The 24452-nt window shown below is 46.5% G+C and overlaps 1 protein-coding gene across 1 annotated transcript in view; it reads left to right on the plus strand.

The window, feature by feature from the left end:
• The window catches only part of LOC135522735 (catenin delta-2-like), a 401912-nt gene that overhangs the window by 127197 nt on the left and 250263 nt on the right, over positions 1–24452 (plus strand). The window contains exon 3 of the mRNA XM_064949274.1: positions 9803–9918. Within this exon, the coding sequence (XP_064805346.1) occupies positions 9803–9918 (116 nt within the window). The remainder of the gene's footprint in view (positions 1–9802; positions 9919–24452) is intronic.

Here is a 24452-nt window from a genome sequence, read left to right on the forward strand (position 1 = left end):
TGTGTTTACACTTTAGAGCCTTAGAATGCATTCGCCAAAAGCCGCAAAATACACCTGAATGGATTTCTGCAAATATGTTACTTTACATTTGGGAACTTTACAGTACTATTGATTAAACAACCATGAAAAGGTGTGCTCTCTCTCCCTCAGTTATGCACATCAACGACAACAAGATCAACAACTATTGCTAGCCAGAGCAAGATGAGCTAATATCTAATGAAGACCATTAGACCTCTGAAACTTTTTCAGCTAGTTGGCTGTCAAAATTGCACTGATAAAAGATGGGGAATTGTAGCCTCCTTGACCTTCTGCAGCTTGCCTGTCAATGCATGCTTGTCCCAGCCAACACAAAAGCTAACTGGCTAAAGATGGCTTGCTTGCTAGCTAGCTACTTCCAGACACAAATGAGAGGACACCTCACTCTGACCATTTTACTCGCTGTAGCAGAGCTGGTTAGACTATTTCCATGTTATCTAGAGCATTCTTGACAAACTATGATTTTTTTGCCTATGTTTACTGACACAGGACAAAATCAGCAGGTGTTACACGTTCATACATTCATCAGTAGTTCTGGGCTCAGGCACACTCAGACGAGGGTGCTCTGAATTAGGAGTAGATAGTCAGAGTGAATTTGCGAACCCAAGAGATATGATAACTGTTTAACAGTTGTTCAAGTTCTTGCTAGCTAACCAAATGACACCTGCATCTCTAGCTGTGTATAGCCACTGAAAAACAATATGGGGGGGAAAAGTCAGTCACTCCTCCAATGACATTACATCCTCCTAGCAGCTAGCTAGCAATCAAGCTAACGTTAGGGTCTTTGTTTTTAGCTTGCTACATAAATAGATATGCTAGCCTATTACCCACGTTATGACTGACTTGTGATCATTGCCCTTGCCAGCTGTGATTTACAACCTGATACCAATAAATGTATTGGTGAATTATATGAATCATGCATTGAACTGCATCCATCTATTCTGCCAACACTGCCTTAGTGTACGTCACGGAACATTGAGTCAAATATAATACATTTTTAAAACCCCTTATGAAGTTGGTTTTGTAGCATAAACTGGGAATTTGATATTTTTGACTGATATTATGATTGTCTTTTTGTTTCATATATGCAAAGTAGTTAAAACGCTGTCATTTTCACTCTCAAAATCACACTTTTTAAAAATAAAATTATAAAAAGTCCACAACAACAATTAACCATATCAATCTGATTGGGTGGGCCTGTCAGGGCCTGGCTCCCCAGTTGGTGGGCCTCTTCATTCAGGCCCATCCATGTCTATGCCCCTGATGCAAACAGGCATGATGACAATTGCGCGTCACAAATAGCCTACTAACCAACACTTAGGACTTACCTTTTTCAATACCTAGTTTACACGCCCATTATTTCCTTAGTTAACATTAACACGTACTGGTAGATATCATACGTTGAAACGTCTTTCCTACCCACCGGGCTACCGATGTCGTTATTCTGTGATCTGCACCATGCCAAAACCAGTTGAGAGCTGCACACTCTTGCTGTCTGCAGATGATATTCTGCTGTAACTAGGTTGTGTGTTCAGCGCACATGCATGTGAATATATTTCACGGGCTTTGCGATTGTGTTGGCAACTTTGTGCATGATTTGTACTATTGTACTACATAAATGATAAGTTGTATACCTCCACTACACTAATTTTGATACGCAACAGTAGGGATTAAGAAGTGAGTATAAGCAATGCCCACTGAAAAAAATGGTATAGGGTTTATACCTGCGTATAGCTTCCACTTGTGTTTTACATAAAGTGACCTCTCCTACATGAGTGAGCTGGTATTACAGTTGCTGTCCTTTCAGGATCACCAACCTATCACACACTGAAGGTCTCTAGGTTCACCACTGCGCAAGCATATCTATAAAGGCTGTTAAGATACTAATGTTTCAAGAAAGGAGTGTATATATTTGGCCTAGCGAAGCAGTTTTATGCGCTGACTGAAAGGAAGCTGATAATGATGTTTTTTACTCTGCTGGTCTCCGGAAGGAATTACATGTCCTCACTGTCCGAGACCGAGTCAAGACGGAGTACAACTGTATCCTACACAGAAACAAGACCGACACTCAATATGTGGTCTCAAGTATTACACAGCATTGATTTCCACAGTAACAGTCCCCTCGCTCCCACTCTCCATCGCTCTTTACCTCTATCCCTCCATCCTTCCATCCCTCCTTCCCTACCTCACTATCTCTCACTGTCTGTGTATTCCCTCTTTCCACCTCTTCCTCCTTCCTCTGTTCTCTCTAGTTATTAGGAAACATAGCAGACCACAGTTTTAGAAAAAAGGTTTCCAAAAGGGTTCTTTGGCTGTCCTCATAGGAGAACCTTTTTGATTTGATTCCAGGTAGAACTGTTTTGGGTTCCATGTAGAACCCCTGTGGAAAGGGTTCTACATGGAACACAATAGGGTTCTACCTGGAACCAAAAGGGTTCTACTTGAAATCAAAAATAGCTCTTCAAAGGGTTCTCCTATGGGCACAGCCCAAAAAAACTTTTAGGTTCTAGATAGCACCTTTATTTTCGAAGAGGGCAGAGATATTCGATTGAGCTTCTCATAATTGTAGGAGAGCAGAGAGAGAGTTATGACAGAGACACAGAGAGAGAGCGAGAGAGACAGAGAGAGCGAGAGAGCGTGAGTAGGAGAGGAGTGAGGAGTTCCTCTGTACAGTTTAACATGCTGAGACAGGCGGTGTGTCTGTCTGTATGTCTGTCTGACATCTCTTACTGAATGTTTGTGCTTCTGGTCTAATAGAAAACAGCCTCAGGCCCTTATCAACAATCCTTCTCTCTCTCTCTCTCTCTCTCTCTCTCTCTCTCTCTCTCTCTGTCTCTTCCTCTATTTCCCAGGTGCTTGTAATGATTTAACCTGTAATTTATAAAGACCAAATACTTCAAAGTGTTGCTGTGTTTGGGTGTTGAATATTTTAAACAAATTTTTTTGCCAGCTGGTTGCAGTCAGAAGTCTTAGTGTTGCTGTTATAATATCTGTAGACAGTTTTTGTTTTGTGTTTGTGTGTGTGTGTGTGTCACATCTTCTCCTGCTCATCCCCTCGTAGCCTACGACATCGCCTGAATACTAACCACCTGTCCTGGGATTCTTCATTACGCACACCTCACACTCATCGTTACGCACACCTGTTAATCATTATGATTCACACCTGGACTTCATTGCCTTCATAATTTCCTCCCCTTTATATGTCACGCTCTTATGTTGGTATTATTCTTGTGTACCGGCGTGTAGCCACATAAAATTGTGGCGTTCTTGGTTTTGTTGTTTTATTGAAGGTTTCACTTGCACCTGCCACCCGACTCACAGTGCCATTATTACAGTGTGTGTATGTTCCAACTCATAACAACCTACCCTTCAAAAATCGACATTTTCTATGAGTTGGTCAGTACAGCAGAGACCACTAGATACACAACTAACAGTGTCAAATGAAAGACACTCTCCCCACAGCCCTAGCCTACTGACTGTCACGTTGTCCTGCATGGCAGAGGATATGTATGTATTGAACAAAGAAATGTTAACTGAATCCTGCAGTCAGGAGAGAACAATAACACAGGTGTGTGTAGGTGCTCCGCATCGATACAGGTGCACTGTGTGTTTGTTTCAGTTGGAGACCACACCCTCTCAGGTGAGGCAACAACAGATGGGCCATGAGACAAACCTGCAGGATCAAAACACTTATATGAGAGAGAGAGAGAGAGAGAGACCTGTCTCCTTGTCCAACAGGCCCCAGGGCTGCTAACAGTCCACTACACTAACTCAGACACACATTACACACAGCTTCTATGGAGGGGTCTTCATGTCACTCAACTCCTATGATAAAGACTCGTAAATTCTTCAGTAACGGACATGAAGCAAAACAAAACGAAGCAAAACAAAACCTCAAAATGTCTACAGATAGTTTTTTCAAACCTTGTCCTCAGGGACACCAGAAATTTCACAATTCTGAGCTAGCCCTGAACTAGCTCACCTGATTTTATTCCTTTATTTAACTAGGTATGTCAGTTAAGAACAAGTTCTAGCTTTCAATGATGGCCTAGGAACAGGGGCAGAATGACAGATTTGTACCTTGTCAGCTCGGGGATTTGAACTTGCAACCTTTCCGTTATTGGTCCAACACTCTAACCACTAGGCTACGCTGCCGCCCATACCCTGTGAACCGCAGTTCACAGAGGACTATTCTAAACTCATTTACATTACATTTACATTTAAGTCATTTAGCAGACGCTCTTATCCAGAGCGACTTACAAATTGGTGAATTCACCTTCTGACATCAGTGGAACAGCCACTTTACAATAGTGCATCTAAATCATTTAAGGGGGGGTGAGAAGGATTGCTTTATCCTATCTTAGGTATTCCTTGAAGAGGTGGGGTTTCAGGTGTCTCCGGAAGGTGGTGATTGACTCCGCTGTCCTGGCGTCGTGAGGGAGTTTGTTCCACCATTGGGGGCCAGAGCAGCGAACAGTTTTGACTGGGCTGAGCGGGAACTGTACTTCCTCAGTGGTAGGGAGGCGAGCAGGCCAGAGGTGGATGAACGCAGTGCCCTTGTTTGGGTGTAGGGCCTGATCAGAGCCTGGAGGTACTGCGGTGCCGTTCCCCTCACAGCTCCGTAGGCAAGCACCATGGTCTTGTAGCGGATGCGAGCTTCAACTGGAAGCCAGTGGAGAGAGCGGACGAGCGGGGTGACGTGAGAGAACTTGGGAAGGTTGAACACCAGACGGGCTGCGGCGTTCTGGATGAGTTGTAGGGGTTTAATGGCACAGGCAGGGAGCCCAGCCAACAGCGAGTTGCAGTAATCCAGACGGGAGATGACAAGTGCCTGGATTAGGACCTGCGCCGCTTCCTGTGTGAGGCAGGGGCGTACTCTGCGGATGTTGTAGAGCATGAACCTACAGGAACGGGCCACTGCCTTGATGTTAGTTGAGAACGACAGGGTGTTGTCCAGGATCACGCCAAGGTTCTTAGCGCTCTGGGAGGAGGAAACAATGGAGTTGTCAACCGTGATGGCGAGATCATGGAACGGGCAGTCCTTCCCCGGGAGGAAGAGCAGCTCCGTCTTGCCGAGGTTCAGCTTGAGGTGGTGATCCGTCATCCACACTGATATGTCTGCCAGACATGCAGAGATGCGATTCGCCACCTGGTCATCAGAAGGGGGAAAGGAGAAGATTAATTGTGTGTCGTCTGCATAGCAATGATAGGAGAGACCATGTGAGGTTATGACAGAGCCAAGTGACTTGGTGTATATCGGGAATAGGAGAGGGCCTAGAACAGAGCCCTGGGGGACACCAGTGGTGAGAGCGCGTGGCGAGGAGACAGATTCTCGCCACGCCACCTGGTAGGAGCGACCTGTCAGGTAGGACGCAATCCAAGCGTGGGCCGCACCGGAGATGCCCAACTCGGAGAGGGTGGAGAGGAGGATCTGATGGTTCACAGTGTCGAAGGCAGCCGATAGGTCTAGAAGGATGAGAGCAGAGGAGAGAGAGTTAGCTTTAGCAGTGCAGAGCACCTCCGTGATACAGAGAAGAGCAGTCTCAGTTGAATGACTACATTTACATTTGAATAGCAGACTTATCCAGAGCGTCAAATTGGTGAATTCACCTTCTGACATCAGTGGAACAGCCACTTTTGTGCATCTAAATCATTTAGGGGGTGAGAAGATTGCTTTATCCTATCCTACATCTTATTCTGATTTGGAGAAGGTCATTCTGAGAGAGATAGCGGGAGAGCTGGCCAAGGACGGCACGTTCAAGAGTTTTGGAGAGAAAAGAAAGAAGGGATACTGGTCTGTAGTTGTTGACATCGGAGGGATCGAGTGTAGGTTTTTTCAGAAGGGGTGCAACTCTCGCTCTCTTGAAGACGGAAGGGATGTAGCCAGCGGTCAGGGATGAGTTGATGAGCGAGGTGAGGTAAGGGAGAAGGTCTCCGGAAATGGTCTGGAGAAGAGAGGAGGGGATAGGGTCAAGCGGGCAGGTTGTTGGGCGGCCGGCCGTCACAAGAAGCGAGATTTCATCTGGAGAGAGAGGGGAAAGAGGTCAGAGCACAGGGTAGGGCAGTGTGAGCAGAACCAGCGGTGTCGTTTGACTTAGCAAACGAGGATCGGATGTCGTCGACCTTCTTTTCAAAATGGTTGACGAAGTCATCTGCAGAGAGGGAGGAGGGGGGGAGGGGGAGGAGGATTCAGGAGGGAGGAGAAGGTGGCAAAGAGCTTCCTAGGGTTAGAGGCAGATGCTTGGAATTTAGAGTGGAAGAAAGTGGCTTTAGCAGCAGAGACAGAGGAGGAAAATGTAGAGAGGAGGGAGTGAAAGGATGCCAGGTCCGCAGGAGGCGAGTTTTCCTCCATTTCCGCTCGGCTGCCCGGAGCACTGTTCTGTGAGCTCGCAATGAGTCGTCGAGCCACGGAGCGGGAGGGGAGGACCGAGCCGGCCTGGAGATATGGGACATAGAGAGTCAAAGGATGCAGAAAGGGAAGAGAGGAGGGTTGAGGAGGCAGAATCAGGAGATAGGTTGGAGAAGGTATGAGCAGAGGGAAGAGATGATAGGATGGAAGAGGAGAGAGTAGCGGGGGAGAGAGAGCGAAGGTTGGGACGGCGCGATACCATCAGAGTAGGGGCAGTGTGGGAAGTGTTGGATGAGAGCGAGAGGGAAAAGGATACAAGGTAGTGGTCTGAGACTTGGAGGGGAGTTGCAATGAGGTTAGTGGAAGAACAGCATCTAGTAAAGATGAGGTCGAGCGTATTGCCTGCCTTGTGAGTAGGGGGGGAAGGTGAGAGGGTGAGGTCAAAAGAGGAGAGGAGTGGAAAGAAGGAGGCAGAGAGGAATGAGTCAAAGGTAGACGTGGGGAGGTTAAAGTCGCCCAGGACTGTGAGAGGTGAGCCGTCCTCAGGAAAGGAGCTTATCAAGGCATCAAGCTCATTGATGAACTCTCCGAGGGAACCTGGAGGGCGATAAATGATAAGGATGTTAAGCTTGAAAGGGCTGGTAACTGTGACAGCATGGAATTCAAAGGAGGCGATAGACAGATGGGTAAGGGGAGAAAGAGAGAATGACCACTTGGGAGAGATGAGGATCCCGGTGCCACCACCCCGCTGACCAGAAGCTCTCGGGGTGTGCGAGAACACGTGGGCGGACGAAGAGAGAGCAGTAGGAGTAGCAGTGTTGTCTGTGGTGATCCATGTTTCCGTTAGTGCCTATAGTGCGTGTGCTGATAAGTGGTCAAGGGCTTGAAACCTATATAATTACACACAAGAAGATAGTGGAGGGAGCAGAGGAAGAGTGGAGGAGAGGGAAAAGAGGAAATGATTTCATTGACTGTGTTTTTTATGCATCCCCTTTCATTCCCTCTCTTCTCTCTCTTCTGCTTTAAAGCAGAAGGTCACTTATCACAAATCATTTTAATGTCCACACTCTCTCTCTGTCTCAAAACTGTCTGCTATTAGCTGCAGATTGACCACTTTACTCTGATGGCCTAACACCAGGGGGACTCTGTCCTGAATGGGAAATAGGACTAATTAAAGGACTCTATTACCACGCACAGGGACACCAGATTTAGGTTTATAAACAGAAACATTGACAATTTAATCTTCATCTCAAACACATTTAACTGTAATTTCACCCCAAATGCACTTACCATTTCCAAACACTTCTCTGCTCCTTTTGCTGTGAAAAAAGCTGTGTCTGTTTGGTGCATCCATGCACGTACGTCCGCATGTGAGCGTGTGTGTGTTGGAGGAGTCACTCGACTGATGAGCGATGTTAGAGGGGTTTCTGGGGGATTCTAATGATGCTATAGTGACCTTTGTGACTAGTTGTTATGCTGTTCTATTCAGGTCTGGTAGGCACACAGCTTCACGTTACTCACAAAGTGTGTTGGAATTCAAACCTGTTCTCTTTCGTGTGCTCACACACACATACAAACTCACACACAGATGTGACGGCAGGATCACGCAAAAAAAACTCATACCTATGGTGCATGTGCTGATAAATCTAGGTGAAGGATGTTGTTTGGGCCTGAGATTTGAGGGGGGGGGGGATCAAGTGCTTTTAGTTTGACACTTTTCCTGACTGATGTTCATCTTAGTTGGTAGCAGAGTTAAGATTTGGAATAATCATTTATTTCTGGTCTGTTTGCATTTTGAGCTTTGTTTTTGCTTCTAGTTTGAGCTTTCTCTCTGTCTCTGTCTCGATTAAAGGAAAGGAGAAAGGTGAGGAACAGAGGAAAGTAGAGGGGAGGTGAGGAATGGTGGAAAGACGGGCAAGAATAGAGGGATGAGAGAGCAGAGCTGTAGAGATGAAAGCAGAGGAGAGTTGGTGAAAGGACTGGGGAGAGGAGATGAGGGGTAGTGGAGGATAGGGATTTGAGCTGAGGGTGTACAGGGCTGATGTGTTGGGGTCGGTAGGAAGAGAACGGATTTTGGGTGGGGGTGAGATTTCAGATTGTGGCTGGGGATCAACTCATTCACCCGCCCAAATGGCTTTCAAAAATCTATTTCACATATACACACATATGCACAAACCCTTTCACAGGCGTAGAGATCAGTGTACTATCGATCCGCTTCTGGCCGTGATTAAACCAAATACACACACACAGGTCGCTCTCCTCTGTGAGCCTCATCAGTCTGGGTTGTAGATGATGGCTTTGGAGACTGATATAAAGAACCACCATTAAGCCACTTAACCACCTAATGCATCAGCTGCTGCAAACCACACACATGCACAGGCACCCGCACACACATTTGGGCGCAATACTCCCCTTGAAGACCTTCCGAGTAGAAAAGCCCTTACATTGTCGAGAGTGACCTGTGAGCTATGGCATGTGTATATCTGTGTGTAGTACTGGGTGCTGTGTATTAATAATTAAGAGTCTATTGACTCACCCGCGTGTCAATCTAATGAACATAATAACAAAATCCTCATCAAAATCTGTCAGTTTAAGCCAGCGATATGGGCTGTGTCTCAATCCACCTCATCTGCCGATATGGGCCGTCTGCATCTGCGGTGGAAAGTGACAGAGCTACAGCGCTGTTTGTCAGACCAGGAGACATCACAAAAATGGGTCTTCTCACAGAAACGTCTGTAGTGTCCGAACTGTTTGGCTACTAACTAATATGACCACTCTATGGAAAGATGAGACACTTATGAACCTGATGGTATTCTCTGTTTTGCTCCAAAAGCCCCAAGGGACTCGTCTAAAGTTGGTACCGCCGACGTGTCAACTTCTGTCTGTAGCGTCCAAACTGTTTGGGCTACAAATAAATATGACCCCACTATGGAAAGGGAAGACTCCCCAAACAGGATGGTGTCCTTAGATTTGCTCTATGACCTAAACGTAGCCCATACAAATTCATGTAAGTATGGAGGTTTTTTGTGCCAACAAAAAACGGGGTTAAATATGTGTCCAAAAAACATCAATATTTCCTGAGTTTTCTTTTATCTCCTAGATATAGGAAAGACACTTCAAAACCTTAAATCTTTTTTTTACTGTATTTTTCTGGCCATTTATGAATGTGTTATTCAATGCGTTTCTATGGGCTAGAGTTGTAAAGGCCAAATGTAACATTTGATCAATTCATTTTAATTCGTTTTTTTATACATACAGGGGTCCTACAATTCGAAATTAAACAGCTAAATGATCCATGTTATGACCATAAACCAATTATATATGTATGTTAGCTTAGTAGAACCCCCTACCCCCCACAAAAAAAGGTTTTAGAGGTTTTCATGTGTGTGTATCTCTCCCTGTCTCTCTCCCCTGTAGGAGCTGCAGTTTGAGAGACTGACCCGTGAGCTGGAGGCAGAAAGACAGATTGTAGCCACACAGTTGGAGAGATGCAAGCTGGGCTCTGAGACTGGTGGAAGTATGAGCAGCATCAGGTAACACACCTGTCTGTGTGTGTGTGTGTGGTGTGTGTGTGAGTGTGTTGGGATAGAGGGGTTGTGTGTGTAGAATGGCCAGCTAGCTCCCAGGGTGGAACTCTCTTTATAAGTATTCTCTCAGGGGGACACATTAATCTGTGACACCCTCTGACTCTTTGACACCTTAAAATGAGCTGAGAGGATAATTTGTTTTCCGTGTGTGTGTGCGTGCGTGCGTGCGTGGGTGTTTGTGTGTGTGTGTGTGTGTGTGTGTGTGTGTGTGTGTTGGGGAGGGGGGTTGTGTGTGTAGAATGGCCAGCTAGCTCCCAGGGTGGAACTCTCTTTATAAGTATTCTCTCAGGGGGACACATTAATCTGTGACACCCTCTGACTCTTTGACACCTTAAAATGAGCTGAGAGGATAATTAGTTTGTCCTGTGTGTGTGTTTGTGCATGTGTGTATGTGTGTATGTGTGTGTGCATGCGTGCCCACACTAACTGTCATCATGGGAGCGTACTTTAATGTGCCAGTGTTAATTAGTTAATTAATTAGTACATTAGTACAACCACGACCCTAGATTGTCCAAAAACAGTTAAATTATGTTTGGCAATTATGAGTATGACCTTGGGATGCCAAAACTATTGGCAAATGGTTTTCAGAAGAAGAGAAAGAGCACCTAATGAAAAGAGGGAGGTAGGAGAATGAAGGAAGGAGGGAGGAGGGGGCCGAGGAGAGGACGTCAGTATGTGATTAGCATGAGAGTTAGCTTCTGTATGCTAACAGCTCTGAGCAAGAGACAGTGGAAGAAGCGGTACTAAATTCAGACTGTGTGTGTGGCAGCTTCGTAGACAATGCAGATAATGATGCATTACATTATTACACATTACATTATTCAGAGATAGAGACAGAAGGAGAGGCGATACCGGTGCCCCCGCACATTGACTCTGTACCGGTATCCCTTGTATATAGCCTCCACATTGACTCTGTACCGGTATCCCCTGTATATAGCCTCCACATTGACTCTGTACCGGTATCCCCTGTATATAGCCTCCACATTGACTCTGTACTGGTATCCCCTGTATATAGCCTCCACATTGAATCTGTACTGGTATCCCCTGTATATAGCCTCCACATTGACTCTGTACTGGTACCCCCTGTATATAGCCTCCACATTGACTCTGTACTGGTACCCCCTGTATATAGCCCCCACATTGACTCTGTACTGGTACCCCCTGTATGTAGCCTCCACATTGACTCTGTACTGGTACCCCCTGTATATAGCCTCCACATTGACTCTGTACTGGTACCCCCTGTATATAGCCTTCACATTGACTCTGTACTGGTACCCCCTGTATATAGCCTCCACATTGAATCTGTACTGGTACCCCTGTATATAGCCTCCACATTGACTCTGTACTGGTATCCCCTGTATATAGCCTCCACATTGACTCTGTACTGGTACCCCCTGTATATAGCCTCCACATTGACTCTGTACTGGTACCCCCTGTATATAGCCTCCACATTGACTCTGTACTGGTACCCCCTGTATATAGCCTCCACATTGAATCTGTACTGGTACCCCTGTATATAGCCTCCACATTGACTCTGTACTGGTACCCCCTGTATATAGCCTCCACATTGAATCTGTACTGGTACCCCCTGTATATAGCCTCCACATTGACTCTGTACTGGTACCCCCTGTATATAGCCTCCACATTGACTCTGTACTGGTACCCCCTGTATATAGCCTCCACATTGACTCTGTACTGGTACCCCCTGTATATAGCCTCCACATTGACTCTGTACTGGTACCCCCTGTATATAGCCTCCACATTGACTCTGTACCCTGTATATAGCCTCCACATTGACTCTGTACTGGTACCCCCTGTATATAGCCTCCACATTGACTCTGTACTGGTACCCCTGTATATAGCCTCCACATTGACTCTGTACTGGTACCCCTGTATATAGCCTCCACATTGACTCTGTACTGGTACCCCTGTACTGGTACTGGTCCCCTGTATATAGCCTCCACATTGACTCTGTACTGGTACCCCCTGTATATAGCCTCCACATTGACTCTGTACTGGTACCCCTGTATATAGCCTCCACATTGACTCTGTACTGGTCCACCCCTGTATATAGCCTCCACATTGACTCTGTACTGGTACCCCCTGTATATAGCCTCCACATTGACTCTGTACTGGTACCCCTGTATATAGCCACCACCTTGAAACAGTACTGGTACCCCCTGTATGTAGCCTCCACATTGACTCTGTACTGGTACCCCCTGTATATAGCCTCCACATTGACTCTGTACGGTACCCCCTGTATATAGCCTCCACATTGACTCTGTACTGGTACCCCCTGTATATAGCCTCCACATTGACTCTGTACTGGTACCCCCTGTTTTTAGCCTCCACATTGACTCTGTACTGGTACCCCCTGTATATAGCCTCCACATTGACTCTGTACTGGTACCCCCTGTATATAGCCTCCACATTGACTCTGTACTGGTACCCCTGTATGTAGCCTCCACATTGACTCTGTACTGGTGCCCCCTGTATATAGCCTCCACATTGACTCTGTACTGGTACCCCTGTATATAGCCTCCACATTGACTCTGTACTGGTACCCCTGTATGTAGCCTCCACATTGACTCTGTACTGGTACCCCTGTATATAGCCTCCACATTGACTCTGTACTGGTCTGTAGCCTCCACATTGACTCTGTACTGGTACCCCTGTATATAGCCTCCACATTGACTCTGTACTGGTACCCTCTGTATGTAGCCTCCACATTGACTCTGTACTGGTACCCCCTGTATATAGCCTCCACATTGACTCTGTACCGGTTCCACTTGTATATAGCCTCCACATTGACTCTGTACTGGTACCCCCTGTATATAGCCTCCACATTGACTCTGTACCGGTTCCACTTGTATATAGCCTCCACATTGACTCTGTACTGGTAACCCCTGTATGTAGCCTCCACATTCACTCTGTACCAGAACCCCCTGTTTATAGCCCCACTATTGTTATTTACTGCAGCTCTTTAATCATTTGTTATTCTTATGTCTTACTTTTTTTAGGTATTTTCTTAAAACTGCATTGTTGGTTAAGAACTTCTAAGTAAGCATTTCACTGTAAGGTCAACACCTGTTGTATTCGGTGTATGTGACAAATACAATTTAATTTGATTTGATAGGAAAGGGTTGAAGTTTGACTCTTCTGACTGTTAACAAATAAAATCAGTTTATTTGTCAAGTGCCCCGAATACAACAGGTGTAGGTAGACCTTACAGTGAAATGCTTACTTACAGGCTCTAACCAACAGTGCAATTTCTAAGTTAAAAAAAGGTATTAGGTGAACAATAGATAAGTAAAGAAATAAAAACAACAGAAGTAAAAACAACAGTAATTATGACAGTGAAAAATAACAGTAGCAAGGCTATATACACTACTGAGGCTATAACAGTAGCGAGGCTATATACACTACTGAGGCTATAACAGTAGCGAGGCTATATACACTACTGAGGCTATAACAGTAGCGAGGCTATATACACTACTGAGGCTATAACAGTAGCGAGGCTATATACACTACTGAGGCTTTAACAGTAGCGAGGCTATATACACTACAGAGGCTTTAACAGTAGGCTATATACATACACTATATACACTACAGAGGCTATAACAGTAGCGAGGCTATATACACTACTGAGGCTATAACAGTAGCGAGGCTATATACACTACAGAGGCTATAACAGTAGCGAGGCTATATACACTACAGAGGCTATAACAGTAGCGAGGCTATATACACTACTGAGGCTATAACAGTAGCGAGGCTATATACACTACTGAGGCTATAACAGTAGCGAGGCTATATACACTACTGAGGCTATAACAGTAGCGAGGCTATATACACTACAGAGGCTTTAACAGTAGCGAGGCTATATACACTACTGAGGCTATAACAGTAGCGAGGCTATATACACTACAGAGGCTATAACAGTAGCGAGGCTATATACACTACTGAGGCTATAACAGTAGCGAGGCTATATACACTACAGAGGCTATAACAGTAGCGAGGCTATATACACTACAGAGGCTTTAACAGTAGCGAGGCTATATACACTACTGAGGCTTTAACAGTAGCGAGGCTATATACACTACAGAGGCTTTAACAGTAGCGAGGCTATATACACTACAGAGGCTTTAACAGTAGCGAGGCTATATACACTACTGAGGCTTTAACAGTAGCGAGGCTATACACTACACTACAGAGGCTATAGGCTATATACACTACTGAGGCTATAACAGTAGCGAGGCTATATACACTACTGAGGCTTTAACAGTAGCGAGGCTATATACACTACTGAGGCTTTAACAGTGAGGCTGAGGCTATAACAGTAGCGAGGCTATATACACTACTGAGGCTATAACAGTAGCGAGGCTATATACACTACTGAGGCTATAACAGTAGCGAGGCTATATACACTACTGAGGCTTTAACAGTAGCGAGGCTATATACACTACTGAGGCTATAACAGTAGCGAGGCTATATACACTACTGAGGCTATAACAGTAGCGAGGCTATATACACTACTGAGGCTATAACAGTAGCGAGGCTATACACTACTGAGGCTATAACAGTAGCGAGGCTATATACACTACAGAGGCTATAACAGTAGCGAGGCTATATACACTACTGAGGCTATAACAGTAGCGAGGCTATATACACTACTGAGGCTATAACAGTAGCGAGGCTATATACACTACTGAGGCTATAACAGTAGCGAGGCTATATATATACACTACTGAGGCTATAACAGTAGCGAGGCTATATACACTACTGAGGCTATAACAGTAGCGAGGCTATATACACTACTGAGGCTATAACAGTAGCGAGGCTATATACACTACTGAGGCTATAACAGTAGCGAGGCTATATACACTACTGAGGCTATAACAGTAGCGAGGCTATATACGCTACTGAGGCTATAACAGTAGCGAGGCTATATACACTACTGAGGCTATAACAGTAGCGAGGCTATACACACTATTGAGCCTATAACAGTAGTGAGGCTATATACACTACTGAGGCTATAACAGTAGCGAGGCTATATACGCTACTGAGGCTATAACAGTAGCGAGGCTATATACGCTACTGAGGCTATAACAGTAGCGAGGCTATATACACTACTGAGGCTATAACAGTAGCGAGGCTATATACACTACTGAGGCTATAACAGTAGCGAGGCTATACACACTATTGAGCCTATAACAGTAGCGAGGCTATTTACACTACTGAGGCTATAACAGTAGCGAGGCTATATACACTACTGAGGCTATAACAGTAGCGAGGCTATACACACTATTGAGCCTATAACAGTAGCGAGGCTATATACACTACTGAGGCTATAACAGTAGCGAGGCTATATACACTACTGAGGCTATAACAGTAGCGAGGCTATACACACTATTGAGCCTATAACAGTAGCGAGGCTATATACACTACAGAGGCTATAACAGTAGCGAGGCTATATACACTACTGAGGCTATAACAGTAGCGAGGCTATACACACTATTGAGCCTATAACAGTAGCGAGGCTATATACACTACTGAGGCTATAACAGTAGCGAGGCTATATACACTACTGAGGCTATAACAGTAGCGAGGCTATATACACTACTGAGGCTATAACAGTAGCGAGGCTATACACACTATTGAGCCTATAACAGTAGTGAGGCTATATACAGGCACCGGTTAGTCGGGCTGATTGAGGTAGTATGTACAAGTAGGTATGGTTAAAATGACTATGCATATATGATAAACAGAGAGTAGCAGTAGCTTAAAAGAGGGGTTGGCGTGTGTGGGTGGCGGGACACAATGCCTATAGTCCGGATAGCCAATGTGCGGGGGCACTGGTTGGTCGGGCTAATTGAGGTAGTATTAGCCACCAATTGTGCAAGTTCTCCCACTTAAAAAGATGACAGAGGCCTGTAATTTTCGTCATAGGAACACTTCAAGTATGTCAGACAAAATGAGAAAAAAAATCCAGAAAATCACATTGTAGGATTTTATTTGAATGAATTTATTTGCAAATTATGGTGGAAAATAAGTATTTGGTCAATAACAAAAGTTTATCTCAACACTTTGTTATATACCCTTTGTTGGCAATGACAGAGGTCAAACGTTTTCTGTAAGGCTTCACAAGGTTTTCACACACTGTTGCTGGTATTTTGGCCCATTCCTCCATGCAGATCTCCTCTAGAGCAGTGATGTTTTGGGGCTGCTGCTGGACAACATGAACTTTCAACTCCTTCCAAAGATTTTCTATGGGGTTGAGATCTGGAGACTGGCTAGGCCAGGACCACTCCAGGACCTTGAAATGCTTCTTACGAGGCCACTCCTTCGTTGCCCGGGCGGTGTGTTTGGGATCATTGTCATGCTGAAAGACCCAGCCACATTTCATCTTCAATGCCCTTGCTGATGGAAGGAGGTTTTCACTCAAAATACATGGCCCCATTCATTCTTTCCTTTACACGGATCAGTCGTCCTGGTCCCTTTGCAGAAAAACAGCCTCAAAGCATGATGTTTCCACCCTCATGCTTCACAGGAGGTATGGTGTTCTTTGGATGCAACTCAGCATTCTTTGTCCTCCATTCACGAAGAGTTGAGTTTTTACCAAAAAGTTATATTTTGGTTTCATCTGACCATATGACATTCTCCCAGTATTCTTCTGGATCATCCAAATGCTCTCTAGCAAACTTCAGACGGGCCTGGACATGTACTGGCTTAAGCAGGGGGACACGTCTGGCACTGCAGGATTTGAGTCCCTGGCGGCGTAGTGTATTACTGATGGTAGGCTTTGTTACTTTGGTCCCAGCTCTCTGCAGGTCATTCACTAGGTCCCCCCGTGTGGTTCTGGGATTTTTGCTCACGATTCTTGTGATCATTTTGACCCCACGGGGTGAGATCTTGCATGGAGCCCCAGATCGAGGGAGATTATCAGTGGTCTTGTATGTCTTCCATTTCCTAGTAATTGCTCCCACAGTTGATTTCTTCAAACCAAGCTGCTTACCTATTGCAGATTCAGTCTTCCCAGCCTGGTGCAGATCTACCCTTTAGAGTCCCGGAGTCCCGGACCTTGAAAGCGGCAGCTCTACCCTTTAGCTCAGTGCGAAATGTTGCCTGTTGGGCCTGCTCAGCACTATGGCTTCTTGTTGAGGTATGTACGTACAGTCACTGTGGGGACGACGTCCTCTAAGCACTTATTGATAAAGACAGGGACTGATGTGGTGTACTTCTCAATCCCATCAGAGGAATCCCGGAACATGTTCCAGGCTGTGATACCAAACCGTCCTGTAGTTTAGCATCTGCTTCATCTGACCACTTTTTTATAGACCCAGTCACTGGTGCTTCCTGCTTGAATGTTTGCTTGTAAGGAGGAATCCGGAGAATAGAATTGTGGTCAGATTTACCAAATGGAGGGTGAGGGAGAGCTTTGTACGCTTCTCTGTGCGTGGAGTACAGGTGATCTAGAATTGTTTTCCCTTTTGGTTGCACATTTAACATGTTTATAGAAATGAGGTAGAACTGATTTAAGTTTCCCTGCATTAAAGTCTCCGGCCACTAGGAGCTCCGCCTCTGGGTGAGCGGTTTCCTTTTTGCTTATTTCCTTTTTCAACTGACTGAGTGCAGTCTTAGTGGTGGTAAAACTGCTGCCATTTCGTCGAGCTGGTGATGGTGTGTGTTTGTGTGTGTTGAGTGTGTTTGTGCATGCATACGAATGTGTGTGTGTGTGTTCCAAACTCAGACATTGTGTGCTCACATGTTAAAAGCAGAGATGTACTCTAATACATTCAGATCCACTCCAGGGGGTCCTCATTGCGTAAGAACAGACCTCCCAGCTGGCTGGCGGGCAAGGAGAAGGATGGATGAAAAACACTGGAAAATAAGTATCTTAAATAGGTTCTTATCAAACTCTCATGCCTCTGGTTTAGTAATATTTGGGAGGTTCCGGGACCAGCTTTCACCAATTACATAACACCATAACCAATCATTGGTAAGGTCAGCTGATTGGCCTACTGCTAGCCAATCTTCTGTCAGAGAAACTAGTGAGTGAAGCATGTCCATGTTGTTCTATGGACTCAGCGTGATCTGCATTCTGTGTGTTAATCTCATGTAGAACACTGAGCCTGTATGTGTCATCTCTCCAGGACTGTGTATGTGTGTGTTTGCATGTGTATCGTGTGTATGCAGGGGCTTGAATTTGTGTGTGTGTGTCTATGTGTGCATTGAATGTGTGTGTGTTTGTAGCCTCGATTCTAATCCACACATCAGGCCTGGCTGAGGACCTACCCAGCTGGCAGTCGTTCTCCTAGCTGCCTGTGTGATATTGTGATTGCCGTCTGCGCTACTGCCTGTGTAATAATGTGATTACTCCCCATATGTGACGGCTTCGCCTTGCTAAGCTTTGTCTAATCACTAACCGTGTGTGTGTGGGTTATGTGAATGTGTATGTGTGTGAGCGTGCGTGTGTGGATGTGTGTGTTGCAGGTGTCAGTGTGTGTGTGTGTGTGTTTGTTTGATGTCTCCCTGGCATGTCTGCTCAGATGAGGCTTGGCAGCTGGTATTCTGTGAGTGACAGGAGAATTTTATTAGATGCAGACGAGGCTTTATATCCCATCCAACTCAATATCTCAGTCTGGATATTAACAGATGTAATGTTAGTGTGTGGCTGATCAGAGATTCCGCTGTATTCAGGGAGACTTCTATAACCTTTCCCAGACTGCATCCCAAATGGCACCCTATTCCCTACATAGTGCAGTACTTTTGACCAGGCCCGTAGGGCTCTGATTTAAATAGAGTGCACTATATAGAGAAAATGATGCTATTTGGGATGCAGACACTGTCTTCCTTCTGTCAGAAACCATCCCTCACTTCTTCATCTGAGCTCACAGAAAGACCAGGGCCAGAAATAGATCTAAATGACTGAAATGTGTGGAGATGAAAATGAGACCATTTTATTATCTCAGTGTGTTTCATTTGTAATATTATTGGAAATAATTTTGGACCATTTTGTTGGAAAGAATGATAAGGCAGGACAATGTGCATGTGTGTGTTGTGTGTAGATATAATGTATGTGTGTGTGTGTCTTCTCGAGGTGCCGCCCTGTCTCTCCTCAGGAGTGTTCTGCTTCATAAAGTTGTTCAGGCATCTCCACAGATGGCTCTCTGGGCTGAGGACACTGGCCAGCCATCTGTGGCGGGACACACCCAGTATCACGACTCAGGATATGACCCAGATGCAGACACGGGAGGTGAATAGAACAGTTCTCAGAAGATTTATTAGAAACACGGTGCAGGCAAAGGGCAGGTTGAGGGCAGGCAGAGGTTTGTGATCAGGTCAGAATCAGGCAGGTACAGGACGGCAAGCAGGCTCGGGGTTAGGGCATGCAGAGGTTCGTGATCAGGTCAGACTCAGTCAGGTACAGGACGGCAGGCAGGCTCGGGGTCAGGGCAGGCAGAATGGTCAGAACCGGGAAAACAGAACTAGAGAAACAGGAATGCAGAAAGAATGCTGGTAAAACCTGAAAAGACGGACTGGCAACAGACAAACAAAGAACACAAGTGTAAATACACAGGGGATAATGGGAAGATGGGTGAGACCTGGAGGGGGGTGGAGACAAGCACAAAGACAGCTGAGCCCACCTGGCGGGGGAGCCCACCTAGGGACCCCACCTGGTGTCCTTCCTGGGCGCATACCTGCTTGGCCCGTGATGCTGGCGATGGAACTCAGCAATGAGGGCTGGATCCAGGATGTTCCTAGTGGGGACTCAGCACCTCTCCTCCGGGCCATAACCCTCCCAGTTAACCAGGTACTGGAATCCCCTGCCCTGCGGCCAAACCTTCAGGAGGCGCCTCACCGTGTCCGCCGGTTGGCGGATGAGGAAGAGGGGTGGCCCTGGGAACAGGAGACAAAGGGCTGTGAGACATAGGTTGAATCCTAGACACATGAAAAGTGGGATGTATACAGAGGATACGGAGCAACAGAAAGATGAACAGCAGAGGGGCTAAGGATCTTGGAGTTGGGGAAAGGGTCGATAAAACATGGGGACAGTTTGCGGGACTACCGGGAGGGGCAGATCCCGAGTGGACAGCCATACCCTCTGTCCGAGACAATAACAGAGAGCCGGGGTTCAGTGGCGGTCCGCCTGTCGTCGATACCTGGAGGTGGTCTTGAGAATAGCCGACCGGGCTCTCTTCCAGGTACAGTGATAGCGGCGGATGAACATCTGGTCTGATAGGGGCTGATATCTCAGGGAGCACTCAAAATGTGAGAGACTAGTGGCCGGGTGTTGCAGGCATACTCTACCCACACAGCTGCTGTCTTCAGGTGGTGGTTTAGGTGGAGACCAGGCAGCGAAGAGTCGTCTCCAGGTCCCGATTGGCTTGCACTGACTGTGGGTGGAACCCTGAGGATAGGCTGGCCGACGACCCAATGAGCAGAATGCCTTCCAGAACTGGGGACCCTGGTTGGAGACCATGCCCACCGGAAGTCCATGGGTCTGGAAGACCCCCTCCATCTTCACCGCCAGAAGTTCCCGGTTACCCATGTCGTAATTCCTTTCTGTGGGGTTGAGCCGATGGGAGAGGGAAGCTCAAGGATGCAGCTTTTGGTCTTGTGCCGAACCCTGGGACAGAACAGCCCCCATTCCAACGTCTGAGGCATTGAGTGGAAGCGTGTAACGGTTTTTAACCGTGATGTCATTCAGGCCCGGTAGTCAATACACGGATGCAGGGTTTTGTCCTTCTTCTCCACAAAGAAGAAACCTGCTTCAGCGGGGGAGGCAGAAGGATGGATGCCCTCTGCAGCCACATAGTTCTCAATATACGTCTCCATTGCCTTGTTCTCCGGACCTGACAGGGAATAAAGCCACCCCTGAGGCGGTGTAGTGCCTGGAAAAGGTAGATGGCGTAGTCATACGGCTGATGCGGAGGAAGCGAGGTGGCACGGGCCTTGCTGAAAACATCCCGGAGGTCCTGGTACACTGCGGGAATGGCGGAGAGGTCCGGGGCTTTTCCCAAGCCCACAGGAAGACATCCCAGGGGAGGCAGCGCCGACTTCAGGCAATGCCCATGGCAAAACGTGCTCCAACACATGATAGAACCAGTAGCCCAGTCAATCAGGGGATTGTGCCTCTGGAGCCAGGAAAACCCCAAAACCACGGGTTTCAATGGCCAGGAACTGCATAAACTCACTGTAATTACCCGGAACTCTCAGGTTAATGGGACAAGTGATGTGGGTGACTCTGCCAATAGAGTGCCCATCCAATGCTCTTACTTCCATGGGAATGGAGAGGGGTTGTGTGAGGATTTCCCAGCTCCGACACCAGGGTAGTGTCCATAAAGCTCTAGTCGGTCTATGAGCACCCAAAGAGATTTGGACCGGTTACCCCACAACAGAGTAGCATGGACAGGGTACAAGCAATGGAAGATTGGAAACTCCCACATGGCTCACCAGAGTACTCATACTAGTACCTCCTCAATGATGCTGGTTCTTTAATGGGAAGGTAGATAAAACATGTCCTGTATTTCCACAATACAGTCCACAATACAGACAGCTCTGGGTCTTAAGTTTGCGCTCAGCAGGAGACAATCTAGCCCTGCCCTGTTGCATGAGCTCCGGAGGAGACGACTCGACAGCTCTCGGTGACCTCCGAGAGACTTTGGCCAACATCGGATCCACTCGGAAATGTGGGCTTTGGGGATTCCCGGGATTCCTCGGATGCTAGGTGGAAATTGAGGACGAGCGCCGACGACAGGGAACAGACTCCCTCTCCCTCCTACATTCCAGTAGCCGCCCATCGATCCGGAAGGTGAAGGCAATGAGGAAGTCACGGTCCAAGGTCAGCTCTCGTCTTTAATCACCTCCCACAACCCGTGAAGGAACGCGTCGAACAGGGCTTCCGGGTTCCAGTCACTCTCAGCCGCCAACGTGCGAAAAATCACTGTGTCGTCTGCCACACTACGGGAATCCTGACGTAGTTGGAGCAGCTTACGAGCCGCCTCTCTCTCAGACAACGGAGAATCAAACACTTTCTGTCCCTCTGCCACAAACTCCTCCAATCTGAGGCCAACTGTGGATTGTTGCTCCCACAACTCCGTAGCCCAGGCAAGAGCCCTCCTGGACATCAGATCCTCAAGTGACCTGAGGGAAATGAAGAGGGCTACAGTTCAAAGATGAGAGAACACTGGGAGAGAAACGCCTGGCAGGATCCGGGATTTCCAGCGTAGTGCTCCGGAGGAGGTAGGTGGGGTTCTTGGGAAGCTCTCTCTATCTTTCTCTCTGTCTCTCTCTCTCTCTCCTCTATTTACCCTGTCAGCTAGGTTTAAACTTTAGTCACCCAGACCAAAGCTGATAGAGAGAGAACAGGATGGGTGGAAGAAGAGGGAGATAAAGAAAGAGAGGGGGAGAGAGGCTGGGAAGAGAGGCAGAAAAAAAGAGAGTAGGATAGAGAGCGAGAGAGGAAGAGGTTGAGGATACCTATGCCAGGTGAATATGAACCATGCAGGTATATCATATCAGTAGGTGTAACAACATGAGTTTCGGCCTCGCAGGAACAACCCCGTGATTTATATGCAAATGAGAGAGAAGTGTAGAAAACAAGGGAGCAAAAACAAACATGACCCCTAAACGAGTGTTTTATCGTGTTTTTGACAATCGTTAGCATCTGATGACAGAAAAGGTGTAGGTATTAATGGAGAGAATGGGATCAGGTCACAGCCAAAGTAAAGGGGAAGGAGAGAGCAATGGAGAGGGAGAGATGGAGGGAGAGAGGCACAGAAGGAGGGAGAGTGGGCTAATAAATTGCTTTTCATTACCATGAGTCAGCCACGGAATAGCTTCATTGATTTATCTCTTTTCATTTTCCCCATTCATTCTGTCTCTCCATCTCCCTCTCTCTTTTTCTCTCTCTCTCACATACACACTCTCTATCCCTTCTGCCTCCAACTCTCTCCCCTTCCTCTCTGCCTCATTCCCTCTGCTTGTGTATGTGTGGATACTGTATAGTGTGTAAGGCTCCATCTATAGTAAAGGCTTTATTACTGACTTTATAAACCTAGCAGTGTATACCTGAGTGATTAAGTACATCCAGTGGCAGACATGTGTGTGTGTGTGTGTGTGTATATGTGTGTGTGTGTGTGTGTGTGTGTGTGTGTGTGTGTGTGTGTGTGTGTGTGTGTGTGTGTGTGTGTGTGTGTGTGTGTGTGTGTGTGTGTGTGTGTGTGCGCATATTAATTACATCCTCTCAGAAGGCCAGTTATTTCTTTAGGACTTATTAGATACGGTATCAAGTCAGAGAAGCCAGTATGTTCCATCTCAGTGGAGAGACATGGATTACCTTCATGGTTGTATGTTGAGACCTGGAACCTTGTGCTGTATGGATTATGAACAGTAGGGCCACTATCAAGGATAGTGTGTTCACACACAACCCCCCATGAAAACATACAGCTCACATACACACATATCCCATCACACACACACATTCAAGTTTCAAATGCAAAACTTAAAGTTTGTTAAGCCGATTTTAAGTGAGGAAAAGCCTTTATAAATACGGTTCCACATAGAGGCTGGTGCTGCTCACCATGCCAGACACGCTCTGCTCTCTGGATGGACTGCCAACACCGGGATTTATTCACTGACTCAGCCGACACACACACACACACACACACACACACATACACACACACGCCCAGCAGGCACGAAAGTTCGATAATTAAATCATATCAGGATGTACCGTGTCAGATCCCTCGCCAAATCAAACATCAGTCTAGTGCCTGTCACACACACACACACACACACACACACACACACACACACACACACACACACACACACACACACACACACACACACACACACACACACACACACACACACAGACACACACACACACACACACACAGACACACACACACACACACACACACACACACACACACACACACACACACACACACACACACACACACACACACACACACACACACACACACACACAGACACACACAAACACACACACACACACACACACACACACACACACTGAAGGATGTCCCTGTCACCTCTGCAGAGTTGTTGGACAGCCTCGGAGCCAATGGTGTGACTTGGGTGTGCTCACGGACCCAACCCATATGCTTCCGTGTGTGTGTGTGTTTATATATGTTTGTATGACAGTGATGGAGGAGTGACATTGCGCTGCATAATGTCCTCCTAATTCTCTCTTAGTTTAGCACATAACCGACCCAGCCAGCTCTCTCTAAACTAGGGAGAGTGAGTGAGGAAAGAGCGTGATGAAAGAAAGAGAGTTTCAGTGTGTGAGAAAGGGTTAACCTACAGTAATTATAAAGTTCAGGCTAGCGCTGGGCGATATTGCCAAAATATCACTATATTGTAACATTTTATGCATTTCCTGAACTCTGTTGATATAGCTAGAACATAATAGTGGAAACTTTAAATACAGTGTTGTATGACATTACAAC

This window comes from Oncorhynchus masou, chromosome 30, assembly GCF_036934945.1.
Source record: "Oncorhynchus masou masou isolate Uvic2021 chromosome 30, UVic_Omas_1.1, whole genome shotgun sequence".
Lineage (NCBI taxonomy): Eukaryota > Metazoa > Chordata > Actinopteri > Salmoniformes > Salmonidae > Oncorhynchus > Oncorhynchus masou.